This window comes from Geotrypetes seraphini, chromosome 8 (genome assembly GCF_902459505.1).
Source record: "Geotrypetes seraphini chromosome 8, aGeoSer1.1, whole genome shotgun sequence".
In the NCBI taxonomy this organism is placed as follows: Eukaryota; Metazoa; Chordata; class Amphibia; order Gymnophiona; family Dermophiidae; genus Geotrypetes; species Geotrypetes seraphini.
Window position 1 is genome coordinate 149947947 of NC_047091.1, and position 18237 is coordinate 149966183.

The 18237-nt window shown below is 42.1% G+C and overlaps 1 protein-coding gene across 2 annotated transcripts in view; it reads right to left on the reverse strand.

Annotated features, from left to right (window-relative positions):
- The window catches only part of AACS (acetoacetyl-CoA synthetase), a 132011-nt gene extending 114014 nt beyond the window's left edge, over positions 1-17997 (reverse strand). The window contains exons 1-3 of one of the 2 annotated variants that reach the window (XM_033953560.1): positions 17513-17997; positions 12831-12934; positions 4555-4675 (exon numbers count right to left, since the gene is read on the reverse strand). In XM_033953560.1, the coding sequence (XP_033809451.1) occupies positions 4555-4675; positions 12831-12934; positions 17513-17633 (346 nt within the window). In that variant the 5' untranslated portion in view covers positions 17634-17997. The remainder of the gene's footprint in view (positions 1-4554; positions 4676-12830; positions 12935-17512) is intronic. The other variant, XM_033953559.1, reaches the window with a different exon arrangement.
- Between the last annotated feature and the right edge of the window lie 240 nt (positions 17998-18237).

The window sequence follows — 18237 nt, forward strand, 5'->3', positions numbered from 1 at the left end:
TATGTAATGTAATGTAATTTATTTCTTATATACCGCTACATCCGTTAGGTTCTAAGCGGTTTACAGAAAATATACATTAAGATTAGAAATAAGAAAGGTACTTGAAAAATTCCCTTACTGTCCCGAAGGCTCACAATCTAACTTAAGTACCTGGAGGGTAATAGAGAAGTGAAAAGTAGAGTTAGAGGAAAAATAAAAATAAAATAAACATTTTAACAAGACAGCATTGATCTAAATACTTTGGAAGGTAGAAGAGAGGAGAGAAAGGAATAGAAGCAGAAGGGGGAGCCGTTGAACAGTAGAATTCTGGAGAAATTTAAATGATAGAAATAGAACAGAACAAAGACAAAAGGCAAAACAATAGATAAGATTAAAGATAAATCATAAGCTGGAAAGAAAAATAAAATATAAACTGTTATCTTTATCATATCTTAATTTTTCGCTGTATTTTCTGAAATGTGCGGCCTATTCCAAACAGGTCCTATCGGACATTACTTTACAAACTGTATATCTTATACTCTTGCTCAGCAAATTGTAATTCTATATTCTTGCTTTCTTAAAATCTCTGCTCTCTGTATTTCCTCTGACTATCTGCATATTGTAATTCACTGAATGTCCAGCTCTCTTGACTGTAAACCGCCTAGAAGTCGCAAGATTGTGGCAGTATAGAAGAATAAAGTTATTATTATTATAGGGCAAAGACTAGGGGTATATAAAGGGCATTTCTATATAATAACAGGGAACCCACATTTATATGATGCCTTCAAATATGCCATAGTCACACCCCTCAAGGAACCCTCACTGGACCTCATGTGTCCCTCCCAACTATCACCCCATCTCCCTTTTCCCCTTCTCCGCCATGAAAAACAACTTGATAGATTCAAGATAAGCCTAAAGACTTTCTTATTTCGAGATGCTTTCATCTGCTCTTAAAGCATTTCCTTCCTACTCAACCAACCGCTTCTATGAAGCGATCCCACCCTAAATGTTTTATCCTTTCCCTCCATCTTTCTTTCAATCTTCATTTATTTTTTCTTTTTTTTTTTTCTTTTTCTCTTCTTCTCCTAAGTATGTAACTTTACCCCTCCCTTCCCCTTTTACCATCACTTTCAAGTTCGTCCAGTTTATGTCCTTAATGTACACTTTCATTTACTCCTTTTATAAATATAATCTTTTATCCCTATTTTTAACATTTTACTGTAAACCGGATAGATACCAGTTGATGGTCGGTATATTAAAAGTTAATAAACTTGAAACTTCTTATCCAACTTACATGAACGTGCTGTTCACCATCGTTGCCTGGACTTCCTCTCATCCCATGCTCTTCTGGATCCACTTAAGTCAGCTGTCACCCGCTGCATTCCACGGAAACTGCCCTTACTAAAGTTTCTAATGACCTGTTCTTGGCCAGATTCAAAGGCCTCTAACTCTATCTGCCGACAGTTTGTCCAAGTTTTGGAAAGCCCCAACCTCTGGCCGCATCTAGGTGGCCTGCAGCAAACATGTGCGGATGATGTCACATGCATCCCCACAGGCTCTTTAGATGCGGCCTGGAGGTTAGGGGGGTGAAAATGAGATGAGGCTTTTTAGGGGCAGGGCTGGAGGCAGAACAGGGCAGGGTCAATGCATCCGGGTTTGTCCATCATTAAATATGGTAACCCTACTAATACTGCCTCCACTGTTTCTATCCTTTCCAAAGCATTAAATTTTTATTTTTTATTTTTTACACTTTTTCCATTTGTGAACCTTTTTATCCACTTGTAAAAAAAACTTAAATCTTGTTTTTCTGAGCAGTCCACCCTTGGAATCTCCGGTTTCTACTAGAGACAATAGAGAGTGAAAATGATTTGCCAGATTCTCCGATTCTCAGCCCACTGCTTCAGAGCTGGCGAATTACCCAGTTCCAAGAGGGAGGGTTTGGCTAGTCCTGTTTTTGACCTTACCACTAAATTCAGTGTTCTATTTATTGTCCCTAATACCACCAACTGAAATAAGCATATCAAGTCCCATAATGAACCAGGATAGAGTTGCAGAAATCCACTGTATTACCTCAAGTGACCAGATGCCTGGGTGGTTAAATTAGGATTAACTTTTGGGTTGTGCTCAAAAACTTGGAGATGAGTCATGTTCAGTATTCAATAGGCCCCAATGGTTGGCCTTCTAATTAAAGGGACTGCATATAATAGAGAAAGAACTGTGGTAACTTGGTAAAGCTCTTGGCTGTACTCGGTTCTACATTATTTTGACTGATTTTGTACACAATAATACACAAGCCAAAGGGGGGGGGGGGTGGAGAGAGCTTTTGAATACAGTGTTTCTCTGGTCATTTGCAATTTGTGGTCCCGATCATTCGCAATATTCTCCGACTGGGACTTCCTGTGCTAAAGTCGGGCTTCACCAATCAGGAGCTGCATGTCAAAGTAGCTCCTGATTGGTGAAGCCCGACTTTAGTGCAGGAAGAGCATACCTTCACTCGCCGGCACTCCAGCTGCCCTCTCCTGCCTCCCCAGGCAAAAATCCGTATTTGCGGTTTTTCAATATTCGCCAGGGTTCCTGGAACGGAAACCCCTGCGAATATCGGGGGAGTACTGCATTGCATTCAATTCTGGTTGCCTTCTCAGTGGCGTAGGAAGGGAGAGGCACTGGAGCTGGTGGCGCCCCTCCCCTCCTTCCCTGATCCCACCTGCCATGTATGCTCCCCTTCCCTTGTTCCTCTAGTTGAAGTTGTTGCTCGCGGTTGTCAACAATGTGCTTCTTGCAATCCCGTCAGCTCTCCCTCTGACATCACTTCCTGTGCATGGGACCCAGAAGAGACATCAGCGGGAGAGCCAACGGGGTCGTAAAGAGCATGTGTGGAAGGTAGGAATGGAAAGAGGCGGGGAGGGTGGAGAGAAGGAGGGGTGCTGGCACCCCTACCAACATGGCGCCAAGGGCAGACCACCCCCTCTTACGCCAATGCCTTATCTGGGGAAAAAAAAATAGTGGAACTAGAAAAGGTTCGAAGAGCGACCGTGATTAAAGGGGATGGAACTCCTCTCATATGAGAAAAGACTAAAGAGGTTAGGGCTCTTTTGCTTGGAAAATAAATGGCTGAGAGGAGATATGATTGAAGTCTACAAAATTCTGAGTGGTGTAGAACGGGTACAGGTGGATCAATTTTCTACTCTTGTCAAAATTTACAAAGGCTAGGGGACACAAAGTTACAGTAGATACTTTTAAAATCAATAAGAGGAAATTTTTTTTCACTCAGAGAATAGTTAAGTTCTAGAACAGTGCTCTTCAACCACCGGTCTATGGACCGGTGCCAGTCCACAGGAATTTCCTGCCGGTCCACAAGGCCGGCATGTGCATCGGGTCCCAGACAGTGCTCTTTAGCCGCCGGTCCACAGTGTGATCGATGCGGCGTTGTCTTCGGGCCGGCCCCCTCTTCCTCAGTGATGCAGTGCACAAAGCCATAGGCAGAGGCTCCTACGCGCATCCTGCACCTGAACCGGAAGCTTTCTCTCTGATGTCACAATGTCAGAGGGAAGGCTTCCAGACAAGGCCTGGGACGCGCAAGGAGCTGCTGCCCATGGCTTTGTGCACTGCAGCACTGGGGAAGAGGGAGCCGGCCTGAACACAACTCCGGGGGGCGGCATAAAACGGCCAGGCAGGAACAGGTCGGATGGCAAGGCACAGCATGGAGGAAGGAAGACAACAACAGTAGAGGGAATTATTTTATTTTTTAATTTAGTGATTGATTTACATCTGCTGTCTGTTCAGGAAGAAATGCTTTTGTTTCTTTTCCTCTGGGGTTGTACTGCATGCAGAGTCTTGCATCTTAGGGTTTGTTTATTAGTACTTTTAGTTTTTTGTCCCTTATTTGCAAGGGGTTATCTGTGTTCTTGTAGGAATGAATATTGAGAAGCATACAGTATGCTTTGTGTAGTTTAATTTTGTGGTTAACCATTAAATGTTGTTATAGTGTATGTGTGTGTGTGTATATGAATAATGAATGGAAAAAATGGTGTTACAATTAGTACAATTATGGGGCGGAGTCTGGGGTGGAGATGGGCGGGATCTAGCCCACGACTTAGCCCAGTGTTCAACTGCCAGTCCGCGGACAGGTGTCGGTCCACAAAATAATTATTTTGTTTCCGCCAGTCCATAGGTGTCAATAGGTTGAAGAACACTGCTCTAGAACACATTGCAAGAGGATGTGGTTTTAAGCAAGGTTTGGACAATTTCCTAAAGGAAAAGTCCAGATGCTATTGAGACAGACATGGGGGAAAGCCACTGCTTGCCCTGGTTCGATAGCATGGAATGTTGCTACCGTAAGGGTTTTTGCCAGGTACGTGTGACCAGGATTGGCCACTGTGAAGACAGGATACTGGGTTAGATGGACCACTCGTCTGACCCAGTAAGGCTATTTTTATGTTCTTATGACCTGGAAGCAGCTAGCGTTTCTGTAAAGCCTTTAGTCTGCACCTGCCCTTATTTAAAATGATCAGAAACAACAGATCTATAAATATTACATTTCAGACCAGATTCCAATAAGCATCAGTAGATACTTACTTGCAGCATAAAGAGCAACTTTATCGTTGTCCTTGTGTTTCAGAAGGTTTTCTGCATAGTTCATCCGACTCCCTTTAAACCACTCAGGTACATCAGCGATTCCCTTTGACCTGTCTACTACCTGCAGGAAGAACATCAGATATCCATAAAATATCCTGCCTTTCTTTTGGAATTGAAAAAAGAATGACCCCTCCCAGCTTGCTATTCTGGGACAGTAGTCAAGACTGCTACGAAGCACATTGAACACCCCCCCCCCCCAATGTTCATATTTTGGGGGGTAGAGTTAGAATATCAAGACATTGTTCAGCAAGATTCATCAGAGATATATTAGTCCACATGGACGGAAATACACAGGCACCCGTCATAATACCCTTGTCCCGTCCCTGTGAATTCTGTCCCATTCCTGCAAACTCAGATTTAGCCACTTCCGATTTTAAAGTATTCAGGGCTTATGCGGATGAGGACAGAGCTAGCATACTGTTTCTGTCTTGTCTGTTTAGATTGACCCGACAGAGCTCCGTTTCGCCGTCTTCCTCAGGAGCCGAACCCCCTCCGTGTTAAATCCTCTGAATCATTGCCAGTTCAAAAAAATGATAGGAAAACCTGTCCAAAAAAAGCGTTGGAGGTAAGTTCACAACAGATTTTGCTTCCTCCATAGCACAATAATCAATGCAATATGGCGGCCGAAAAAATCTGACACTGTTAAAAAGCCCCACGAAGGCAAACGCACTCCCTGAACTTGGTGTCGTCAGCAAACTTTATTAACCAGAATATCTGTGGACAACCAAGGCATTCTATAAAGCTGTCTTCATACCCCAAAAGTTAAAAGATTAAAGGCTCCTTTTATCAAGGTGCGCTATGGGGGTTAGTGCGTCCGACATTTCATCACGCGCTAACCCCCGCGGCAAGCCAAAATACTAACGCCTCGTCAATGGAGGTGTTAGCAACTAGCGTGGCAGGCGGTTTAACGTGCGGTATTCCGCACATTAAACCCCTACCGCACCTTGATAAAAGGAGCCCTAAGTTATAAAAATGTAATAAAAAAAGTTTATATATAACTTTTAAGTATCCAAAAGGCAAAAGTATCTAGTAAACAGGGAATCCTGTCAAAAAACACCGATCCAGATTTTCATTGTGTCCCAAAGGATAAAACTTTTAGATGAAAAATCCAATAGTTTTCTCGTATCAATAAACGGGAGATTTTATCACCGTTGAAATTGGTGGAAATCTGTTCTATAACACACCATTGAAGTTGAGAAAATGAGTGATTATGAGTAATGTGGTGAGAGACCATAGGAGCAGAAACTTTCTGAGTGTTTAAGCAGCTGAGGTGTTCTATTAATTAGTCTCTTTTTGACACTTCTTTTTTTTTCCAATGTTTTTATTAATTTTATAAGCTAAATGTACAAATATGAAATAAAACAAGAAACAAATCACATGTACAAAACAATACAAATACAGATAATAAATAAGACAAAAAATAGATCAAATGTACAAATCATTATGTATATATGTTTCTATATAATTACATAAAGGGCTCCTTTTACAAAGGTGCGCTAGCGTTTTTAGCACACGCACCAGATTAGCACGCACTATAGTGCGCGCTACCCGAAAAACTACCGCCTGCTCAAGAGGAGGCTGTAACGGCTAGCGCGCATGGCATTTTCGCGCATGCCATTCCACGCGTTAAGGCCCTAGCACACCTTCATAAAAAGTAGCCCAAAATGATATATCAGATGAATAAGGGGACCAGCACATATATTGTCGGCATATGATACACAGCAATCATATTAAAATATGGAACTTTCAAGAGGAACATCAGCTATCTAAATTAAGATTAGCAATATATTATGAAAATCTGTTTGTCAATGGTCTGGAAGGAGTGTGTGGCGCGGTGGTTGAAGCTACAGCCTCAGCACCCTGGGGTTGTGGGTTCAAATCCCATGCTGCTCCTTGTGACCCTGGACAAGTCACTTAATCCTCCATAGTCCCAGGTACATTAGATAGATTGTGAGCCCACCGGGACAGATAGGGAAAATGCTTGAGTACCTGATTGTAAAACCGCTTAGATAACCTTGATAGGCGGTATATAAAATCCTAATAATATTTTTTCTTTTTTTTTTTTTTTTAAAGCGCAATAGATTTGAACAGGGCTCCATATTTTGAGGAATGTGCTAGTGGAACGATGTTTTCCTGCAATTACACTTTCATATTTGTTAGTAATACATACAGTGTTCCACCATTCTCTACCTTGGATAGATTCTTCCAACAGTGCAAAATGTTTTTAATGGCCAAGAACAATAGTATGTTAGCATTGGGCTCAGAAAGGGGTTGAATGAGGCCCTGTTGTCCTAAAACAATAATTTTAAGATTCAGCGGCTCTTGGATCATTAATATCGAGGAAATGGTATTCCAAACTCTTTCCCAATAAATCTTGAGTTGAGAACATTGAAATATCATATGAGGCAATGTACCCACATATTTCTCACATGACCAACATAAATTAGAAACGTTATGTGAGAATTTAGCAATCCGCTGTGGAGTCCAGTGAGCCCAATGTAAAAAAAAGTATGTTGATTGAAGTACTGAAGCAGAATGAATTAAATAATCTTGTCCACGCCACTTGCCATACTTCATCATTTGTGGATATATCTAAATCAGGTTGCCAGGAACTCATCAGTGTTGATACAGATACCGGTAGAGCTCGACACAGTAATCCATACCATTTAGAGGCAACGCCTCTGAGAGGAGTGATAGTAATGCTTTGGTGTAGAAGGTCAGGCGTAGACTTTAATTTATTCAAATCTGGAAATGCTGAACTAACACATTGCTTTAGTTGCATCCATTTAGGGCTCCTTTTACAAAGCCGCATTAGCGGTTTAACGTGCGTAATAGCGCACGCTAATTTGCTGGCCGCGCTAGCCGCTACCGCCTCCTCTTGAGCAGGCGGTAGTTTTTCAGCTAGCGCGGGGGTTAGCATGCGCTAAAAATGTGCGTGCGATAAAGCCGCTAACGCGGCTCCGTAAAAGGAGCCCTTAGTATACTGGTTGGGTGGCAGACTATATTTATTACATATTTCCTTATAGGACATCCAGTTGTTATGAGTAAGAAGATCTTATAGAGTGCAGATCTCATGCTTCTGCCATATAGACCAGTTAAGGTGATAGTTTGGATTTTAAAGCCACTTCTTGATGTACACCCCACATAAATTTGGCCGCAAGGGCATGTGATCACCTATATTACATGAGTAGAGATGCATGATGTATTAGAACTAAGCTTATAGGTGTTACCTGTAGAGGGGTGAGTCCATTGGTCTCCTTCAAAGGAGGTGTCGCATACTGAGCAATGACCGCATGGCCTACATTTCCGACGCCTATTTTTCTATTTGCACACAGACTTGATGCAGTGTGTGCATAACAGACACAAAAGCCTAGAGAAGGGTTGCCAGCTGTGCCCCAAACAATGACTATGTATGAGACTTCTCTGCGTAAGACAAACTGGATTCAAATATACAGTACTCCCCCGATATTCGCAGGGTTCCAGGCACACCCGCAAATCTTGAAAAACCGTGAATACGGTTTTTCATGGGGAAGACTGGAGAGGGCAGCCGGAGAGGCAGGAGAGAGCAGCCGGAGCACCAGCGAGTGCAGGAAATCACTTGCTGTATGCTCCGACTGCCTCTTCCTGCACTAAGTCGGGTCTTACCAATCAGGAGCTGCGTGTCAAAGCAGCTCCTGATTGGATAAGGCCCGACTTAGTGCAGGAAGAGGCGGTCGGAGCATACAGCGAGCGATTTCCTGCACTCACCGGCACTCCTGCTGCTCTCTCCTGCTGCTCTTTCTTTGTCAGCGGTTCGCAGTTGGAAAATAGCGCGAATGACCGGGACCGCAAACCGCCAACCGTGAACGACCAGGGGAACACTGTATTTCATGATTATGTATTGCAGATATCATGAAAATCAAGCTCATCTTGTGGCTCTTAAGAACCAGAGAGAGTCATGACGAAGTACCAAGGAGACAGTGAATTTCTCTACTCTTTTGCAGGGATGCACAATAGGAATGACCACAGAAGCTTTTATTTATTTCCCATTTAATGTGGTGTCTTATATACCGCTAAATCTCCCAAAGAATTCGAGGCAGTTTACAAAACAAGTAAATTGACTTATGTAATGGCCAAAAATCTAATCAGGTACTTTGAATTTCCCTCTCTGTCCCAACGGGCTCATGGGTTTTCAAGTTTTATTAAGTCTTGCTATACTGCTTGACCTTTCTAAGCGGTTTATATAATACAATTTTCAAAATTAATTAAAATTTAAAAAGGAGGATTAGACATACATGATTAAAATTTTTAAAAAGGACAACTGCACAAGACAAAAGGGAAGTGGCTATTGTGAAAGAAATGTTAAATCACCTTTGGCTGTCCATACCTTAGGACTATATATACTTCCCATATATCTAGCACAGAAGTGAGAAACAGTTAAGGCCCAGCTCATAATTAATAATGCTCCCTCCTACCAAATGTATTAATGTGGTCTGAATTCCACTGAATTTCATTAGCGTAAAAAGCCTAGTTCAGAAGCTTCAGCATCCAAAGAGGAAGTGGGTACAGTGCACTTGTCTAAACTGAAATGAAAAAAAACCCCCAGGAAGTGACAGCGATTTATTTGTTTGAAGGCAATGTCTCTGCCAAGTATGTGGACGCCCACAACAGATACATGGCAAAATATCCTAGCTTGCATGCCTGGACAAAAGTATCAAATTACATCCAAAAGTGGAATTCAAAGATAAAATTCAAAAATAGAGAGATGTGATCAGTTCATTAAAGGAAGGAAATTTCTTCTCATGTCTAAAAAAATAAAATCTTTATTTCTATTCGAGGAGAAAGGACTGCAGACAGGTTTTATTTAGCTGAACAGCTGTTGCAGCTGACTTGTATACATTAAAAAACCTGTCTGAGGTCCTTTCTCCTCGAATAGAAATGAAGATTAATATTTTTTTTTTTTTAGACATCATAGGGTAGCTCACATTAAATATCATCTGCCATTTTGATGCCCAGTCTTCCAATCTCAAGGTCCTCTCGCAATTTTTCACAATCCTCTTGCAATTTTATTTATTTATTTATTTACATTCAAGTATTCACTTGTACAGAAAGTTGGTCAGTAGAGATATAACTTATATACAATATGAATCACAATCAACATAAAAGCAAATTCTTGCCACTAACCCAACTCAAGTCTTCAAAATGTGAACCAAGATTACATCAAGTGAGAAAAAAAGGAAAAAAAACCCAATTGTTATAAAGGTCAAATTACAGACAAAACTGAGATGTGATGAACAGCTTATATAAACTATTGAGCTATTGTTGACTCCTCTTTATCCAATCGAGACAAAGCCAGAAAAGCAGTTAACTGATGAGGTTCAAAAAAAACATATTTAACTGAACGGAAGCCAATAATACACTTGCAAGGATATCTTAAGTAAAACGTCACTCCCAGCAAAGTAACTCCAGGTTTCAAAAGTAAAAATTTTCTACGATGCTTTTGAGTTTCTCTAGAAAAATCTGGAAACATTTGTATTTTGCATCCAAAAAACTCTTTCTGTTTGTTTTTGAAGAAAAGTCTCAATACCCATACTTTATCTATTGCGAGAACTAATGTCACAACCATTGTAGAAGGTACAGCTGTCTTTCTAAAATTTCAGAAACATTCAGAGGTGTTTGAATCGATATTTTAGACTTCAATTGAGTCCCATCTTTATTTGGCAAGTAATACACTTGAGTAAATGGTGGTAAAGTTTCCTCAGAAACTTGCAATATTTCAGTCAGATATCTCCTAAGCATTTCCCTAGGAGTAACCAAAGTTAATCTAGGAAAGTTAATAAGTCTCAAGTTATTATTCCGGGAATTAATTTCAAGTGTTTCCAATTTCTTCCTGAGATTAATGTTATCTTTAATTAGGGACTCCTGCACTTGTTTAACTGTAAGCATATCTTGATCAAACTTTTGAATTCAAGCCTTTGAGACGGTCAAATCCATTGTTAGATCTTTCAGCTCTCTAGTATGTTGGATCAATTTCCCTTCTATATATTGGAAATTGGGACTGAGATTTAGTAAAATTAGCAATCAAATCCCATAGTTTCAATTTTTATTAAAATTTGATAAATCGCTTATTACAAACTAAGCGAGTAACATTAAAATATAAGATAGATCAAGAGTTCATTGTACATCATTAAAAAGGGTTAAAAACAAACTGACAGAACAAACAGACTCAGATACATAAGGGAATGGAAAGTAAGAGAGGACAGTTACAATATTAATATTTTTTATAATTATGAAGAAAAGAAAAACCAAATAAGGGAAAAACATGAGGAATAGGACTGGGATTGTTTGAAATAAATTATTTAAACATTAAATGCATCTTTAAATAAAAAAAGTTTTTAAATTATTTTTGAATTTGCAGAGATCTTTAACTTCTCTTATATGTAAAGGCAAGGCGTTCCAGGTTAAAGGGGCCATTACAGAATATATATCGTGACGTCTGGTTCCAATAATTTTCAGAGAAGGAATCATTAGCAGTCCCTGAGATGCGGATCAGAGTGAACGTGTTGTGTTGTAAGGGATGAGTAGCCGATCTATAAATTGAGGTTCGTTGGTGGATAGCGTTTTAAATACTGAAAGCAGAATTTTATAGGTTATTCGTTAGTGAGTCTAAAGTTACTTGTGCTGGTTTCTCCCATATTGGTAACCTTTGCTGGGTGTAAAAATGCTCACTGTCCTGAGAAGAAAAGCTGTCCTGGTCTGATTCTGGCTAGAATCCACCTCCGTCTGCTTGTCCTACCTTGGTTTCTTCTGCAGCTGCTCCCTGGTCAGGGAGCACTGCTTTCACAGTCTCCAATACTGGTCTTACTGCCTCTGGGGAAAGGACCTCTCCCTTCTCTGGGGTTTCCTCTACCCCTGGAGAACTGGTAGACCGAGGTCGCGGAGGTGGGGGCTCTCACGTCGGGGCTTAGGGTGGTTTCAAGCCCGGGAGGGACAACCCCTGCCTCACTCCACCCGGGTGCTCCCAACGGGCTGCTCTCCGACATGGACAACGCTGCACCCTGCATCCGCCACAACAGATCATCAAGTCTGCAGAGGGAGGGCATGTCAGAGCGCCGCGAGGCACCAGCCGCACTCCTGCCCCTTCTCTTCGGCATCGCAGTCAGAAAATCGGGCCACAAGCCACCGAATCTCTAAGAAAAAGGTGATGTCTGGAGCAGTCTACAGCGTCGCTCTCAGAACGTCTGTACCGAGGCCATCTTGGATCTGTTCCTTCCCTCTTGCGATTTAAGAACTTTGAACAACTGTGTCATCAGCAAATTGAATTATTTCACTAGTTATTCCCATCTCTAGATCATTGATAAATATGTTAAAAAGCAGCAGTCCCAGCACAGACCCCTGGGGAACCCCACTATTTACCGCTCGCCATTGAGAATATTGACCATTTAAATCTATTCTGATTTCTGTCTTTCAACCAGTTCTCAATCCATAATAGGACATTACCTCCTATCTCATGACTTTCTAATTTCCTCAGAAGTCTTTCATGAAGTAGTCTATCAAATGCCTTTTGAAAATCCAAATAGACTGGCGACACAAGATTTCCCATGACTAATCCATGTTGGCTTTCTCTCATTAATCCATGAAACAGGTCAAAGATGGATCATCTTCCAACTGTCACATAGAACTCATGCTATAAATGGTACTAAAAAAAAAATTGGCGCCAACATAAAAGACACACTAAACGCTATTCTATAAATGGTGCTCAAAATTATGTAGAAAGAAACAGTGGGAATGGGACAATGGGCCTCTCCTCCCTTATAATCAAAAAAAAAAACCCAAAACTGTTGTAACTTCACTGGAAATGTCCAGTTAGCTCTTTTGTAATCCGCCTTGAACTGCAAGGTATAGGCGGAATAGAAGTCCCTAATGTAATGTAATGTTTTTTGGAACCATGTGTAAAATTTACATGCAGATAGATCCTAGCACCCGAAAAAAAGTGTGTATAAATTTTAATGCCAATTACCACCATAATTGATTAGCTCCCAAGTATCAGCACTAAATAGCTTCTTAGTCAATTAAATTGTGCATGGAAATTGGATGCATACCCAAATTTTCATGTACAATTTTTAGCACCAATTATAGTATTAGGTCTTTTAGTGTAACATTAATATCCTCTGATGTTTTCATTGGCAAGCCATATTTACATTATGGAATTGAAGCATAAAAGTAAGTGGACTCACCTCATCATAGAGACACGAGTATACCAAGCCACTGAACTTCCAAAACTCAGCCCAGAATTCTGGGTAGAATTCCACAGACCATTGATAAAGATCATCATAATTAGCTAAAACATAAAAAGCAAAAACCCATCATCAGCATTTTTGCATGCAAAAACAAAAACTTCAGACTAATTTTATAACGGAAGTGAACCTTCTTAAAAACCCAATGTCACACCCCTATTACCTGCACAGGATTTCTCTAAAACTTTTAGACAGAACTCATAATATGCAGATTGATAATTTTTTAGTTCTTTTAAACCCAAGCATAAAGACAAAAAGGCAACAATTTGAAGAGCATACAGCAGGGCTACTCAGTTCTGGTCCTCTAGGTCCACAGGCAGGCCAGGTTTTCAGGCTATCCATAATGAATTTGCATGAGAGATTTGCATGCCAAAGGACGCAAAGCATGCAAATCTCCTTCATGCATAGTCACTGTGGGATATCCTAAAAATTTGGCCTGTCTGTGGATCTTGAGGACTGAAATTGAGTAGCCTTGGCATAAAGGAACCAAAGCAGCTGAATGATATAAACCTAAGTTTCAAAGTAGAGAATGATAGGAATAACACATAATTGGAAGAACTATGATCAACTTAATTTTCCATTCTGGTGGGTGAACTTATGCTCCAGCTACAAATATGAAAAAATGAATGCTGAAATTTTGGGGCATAGTAATGTATTTATCTGGGTGTGGGGCCCATTGGCATCTTTTATTGCTTCTATATAGTTATCATTTCTCTTTTATTTTTGTCTGATTTCCGTACACATCCAGGGTGGGAATGGGGTATTATTTTAAATAAGAATGGGTTATTGGAAGAATAATTGCATTTATATTATTGATTAAGTAAAGGTGTGGGAGAAAATATTGCTTTCAATTATTTGTAAGTTCAAAGTGCTTTTCTTGATTTGTTATATGTAATGCTCTGTTACTACTTGAAAATCAATAAAGATTTATAAAAAAAAACCCAACAAAGTAGAGAATGAAAACTAAAGAACAGCACGTTTCTTTTGTACTTATCCTTTTAATGCAGTGTTAATCTGCACTCTAGCCCCAAATGAGGAAGGACGCTGAAAAAGAGCTCCTTTATGAACCCTTGAGAAAGCTCTTGTGGGCGAAACGGGTCCCGTCAGGGCATGCTAGAGACACTGCATTAAAAGGATAAGTAAAAAAGAAACATGTGCTGTTCTTTAGTTTTCATTTTTGAACAATAACAGAAAGAAAAACAGCAGTAAGCGAACAAGCTACATTTAAAAAGGAGGCAATTAAATGAGCCAAAGCTGGACATTCACACATATTTTGTTTATTTATGTAAATGGCTTTAAAGGCCCTCTTGCCATCCTGTAATTGAACCCGAATCCGGGAGGTGTGCGGTTGCTGTGGTTGTTTCCAGTTTGCCTCATGCTTTCTTTTTTTTTTTCGTAAATCTTTATTAGTTTTCAATTATTAACAGTGCAATACAATACAGTGAATCAGTTTGCCTCACCCTTTCATCTTCTGCATCCTTTTAGTGTTTGCCATCTGGAACATGTCCCCAAACTCCAATTTAAAGAGAGCATCGAGCTTCTTTTTGAAGGCCTGCATCGATACCTGTGGCCTGGACGCCGGTATCACTGGTGCCGTGACTCGCTCCGGGGAGGATGACATTGAATTAGATGACAGTGGGGGTTGCTAGTTCACTATCATTTTTAACTGTGGGGGAGAAGCAAACTCTGTGGGACTCTAGGGAACCTGCCTGTTTCTAGTGACTGAAAACACAATATTGAAGTGACACTCCCCCACCCACCCCGACAGCAAGGCAGTTGGAGGACTCCCACTCAGCTTAACGGGAACAATTTTCTGGTGCACCAAATCTAACTCCAGAAACTCAGACCTACTATATATACATAGGCATTTAGCATATGCCTTCCCGCTAATGAACATTTTTTGCATGCAGCTCATTTGCATTCAATTTGCTTACACACAGAAACCCTGCACTGAGCTTTAGTACAGATCCCTAACACACACCAGACAGAGCCGGATGCTCTAAAACAGTGTTTTTCAACCTGCAGAAATAAAATAATTATTCTGTGGACCGGCATCGGTCCGTGGACCAGCGGTTGAAGAACACTGGGCTAAGTTGTGGGCCAGACCCCGCCCATCTCTACCCAATCTCCACCCCAGACACCGCCCCCATAATAGTACTAATTGCACCTTGCGCGTCCCGTGCCTCATCTGGAAGCCTTCCCTCTGACGTTGCAACGTCAGAGAGAAGGCTTCCTGTTCAGGCACAGGATGCCCGTGGCTTTGTGCACTGAATCAGTTAGGAAGAGGGAGCTGGCTCGACAATAACGCCGCATCGAGGACAAGCGGTTGAAGAACACTGTTTTGGGCCTGATGCACATGCTGGTTCTGTGGACCGGCAGGAAATTTCTGTGGACCGGCACAGGTCCATGGACCGGTGGTTGAAGAACACTGCTCTAAAAATCGCCGTTAAAATCCTGTGGGTTGCTGTAGTGCCAGTGAACTGTCCGATTTGAAAACCGCAATTGATGTTGAAAACAATTTCACATAGGTCTGCCATAATCCCATCCGATCAGTCGTTGGAGAAGGACCAACGCATGCGCAGAGCTGGCAGGGAGAGCTTCAAACAGCTGAGTGGCAGGAGAAGCCCCGAAGCAGCCACCTGCCGCTTAGCTGTTTGGGGCAGGAAGAGGTTTTTTAAATGGGTACAGATGTGCTTGTTACATACAAACACATACCTGTGCACATTTAAATAAAAAAAATTGTGCCGGGATACCCCCCCCCAACCCCACCAGCCCCCCTCCTCCACCCAAACATACATATTTTTTTTGGGCAGGAGGGAAGCTCACTCCCTCCTGTCTCAGCCACCTGCCCCCCTCTGAAAATCACCACTGCCTCCTACCTCAGACACCCAAACATCCCCCCATGTGTAGCACATCATCTGTGCTCATTAGAAAGAAAAATAAAAAGTGCTGAATAGTAGCGCTTTTTTTTTTTTTTTTAACACTACCAGCGCCTCCAGACCTGTCAAAAATTTCATTTTGTACAACATCTGGACATCGACTGGAGTGCTGATAGAAGCATAGAAATAGACGGCACATAAGGGCCACGGCCCATCTAGTCTGCCCACCCCAATGACCCTCCCCTACCTTTCTCTGTGAATAGATCCCATGTGTCTATCCCATTTGGCCTTAAAATCAGGCACGCTGCTGGCCTCAATAACCTGAAGTGGAAGACTATTCCAGCGATCAACCACCCTTTCAGTGAAAAAGAATTTCCTGGTGTCCCCGTGCAGTTTCCCACCCCTGATTTTCCACGGATGCCCCCTTGTTCCCGCGGGACCCTTGAAGAAGAAGATATCTTCTTCCAAATCGATGAGCTTGTAATCCATTCACATATCAGAGGCTGATACAAACCATGGAACAGACCACAATTAGACGTTTTGGGCATCAATAGCTCATAGCTGAAATACTTCGACATTAAACTGGTTTAGCATTGATCGTTAGAGGCACGATGAGTTTTGAGCATATGGGCCCACGTAAATTTGCCAAGAATGAGGATCGGCTTTTGACGTGGACTAGGGAAGGTGCTACTGATCACATAAAAAGAGCTAAACTGTACTTAAGTATCACAAAATTCATTCAGCTTATACATTTGTCATGGTGTGACAGTGGAATGCACGGGACAAGTGAGCAACCAAAAACAGGACTTATGTGTGTCTAGAACCCAAACCCTCATTTTTTGTGTGCAGAGGAACAGTTTTGATAGCAGCTAGTCAGTTTTGATTGCAGTGCACACCTTTCCAAACAATGCTTACAGAATTATGAATATTTAGGCAGGACGAGACTTCCCAAGATCACTGTGTCTGTGACAGAAACAGAATTTTAACTCTGGCTCTCCATCCACTAGACTCCCTTCTAGTCTTGTGGTTATTTTGATGGCTCAGATATTAGAAAATGTATCCCTTACAGGACATGGCAGAAAGCACAAAAATCACCAGAACTAATCCTTCATTCCCTTATTCTCAGATGTAGGCTATAAATATTAACAGTTTATTTCTTGCAAATAGGTATCTGTATCTCTGAGGTGCAACTTCTTTCCCCATCTCTATCTGGGCCTCTTTTTTATAAATTGTCTTGAACCTGGATCAGAGCAATTCAGAAATCCTGATTAGATTAGGATTATACACCCCAACAGTGCTAAACAGATATAAAACACTTTTCAGCTGAAATTCTCAGTGATCTGCACCCCCTACTGTACCTTAAAAAACCCAAAACAAAGATATCTGTAAGGCTAGCTCTCAGGTTAAAGCCAGTATTTTTATCAGACTGGCTTGACATCCACCAACTGCTCAGTCTGCAAATACAATACCAGCAAGCAGTTAAGAACTCCTCTGAGAAGCATCAGCCCTCAAGAGCTCCCCAGCATCTTTGACAGTACCAGCCTTCCCCATTCACTTCCTTACCAGTGCCTGCCCCAGCTCCCTAGTCCCTAGCCCTCCCCACTCACTTCATACTTAGCCATCAATCACTAGACCCTAGGTCCCAGCTTGCCCATCTTCGCCTCTCATCCCTCCCTCCCCCCCCAGCCTTCTTTCCTTTCGCTCACTGGGAACCTCTATCTTCCTATTGAACCCCCAACTCACCCAAGTTCAGCCCGAAGCTGCAGTTCACGATGGCTCTGAATCTGTCCATCTGTGTGTTCCTCTTGGAGTCAGGATACCAGAGCACCTTGGCCTCCATAATGGACTCGGGGTCCTTAGACATGCTCGCGCCTAGGGATGCCGCTCGCGCTCCGGCTCAGCAGAACACACGGGGCCAGCTGCAGCCGCACAGAGCGATCTGTTGTGAAGCCCCACCCTAAGGAGGCACCTCGTCCAGATCCCTCCCCGAGGAAAAAGAGTGCCCCTTGCCTCGTTATTAGTTGGGCTGGGGAGGGGAAGTGGGGACGCAGACGGCTGCCGGCGGCGACCAGGAAGCGACGAGCTGGATCGCTCAGAAATGGCCGATCCTGCTTTCCGTCTTTTGTGTCCGGGTAGACTAGTGGAGGGTGCAATAGGGGGCCGGAGCAGTGTTCTGAACCTGCACCCTCTGGGTTCCGAAATGATGCAGCCCCACCTCATCTGGCTAAAGAGAGCAGCCACCCCCATCCTCAGAAAAGATAAGGCCAGCCCCCCACCATTCCCTGTTGTATCCGGGATGCATGCTCGAAACATACAGGCGCTGCTTTATACATGTTTTGTTCCTAATCCGTGACTCTACCGTACCTCTCCTCCTAGGTACCCTGGCTAAACAAGCAAAGTCTAGCAGGTTCTCTGAGAATTATACCTGGCAGGCTGGAATCTTTTCATATTATATAGCACCATCCCAG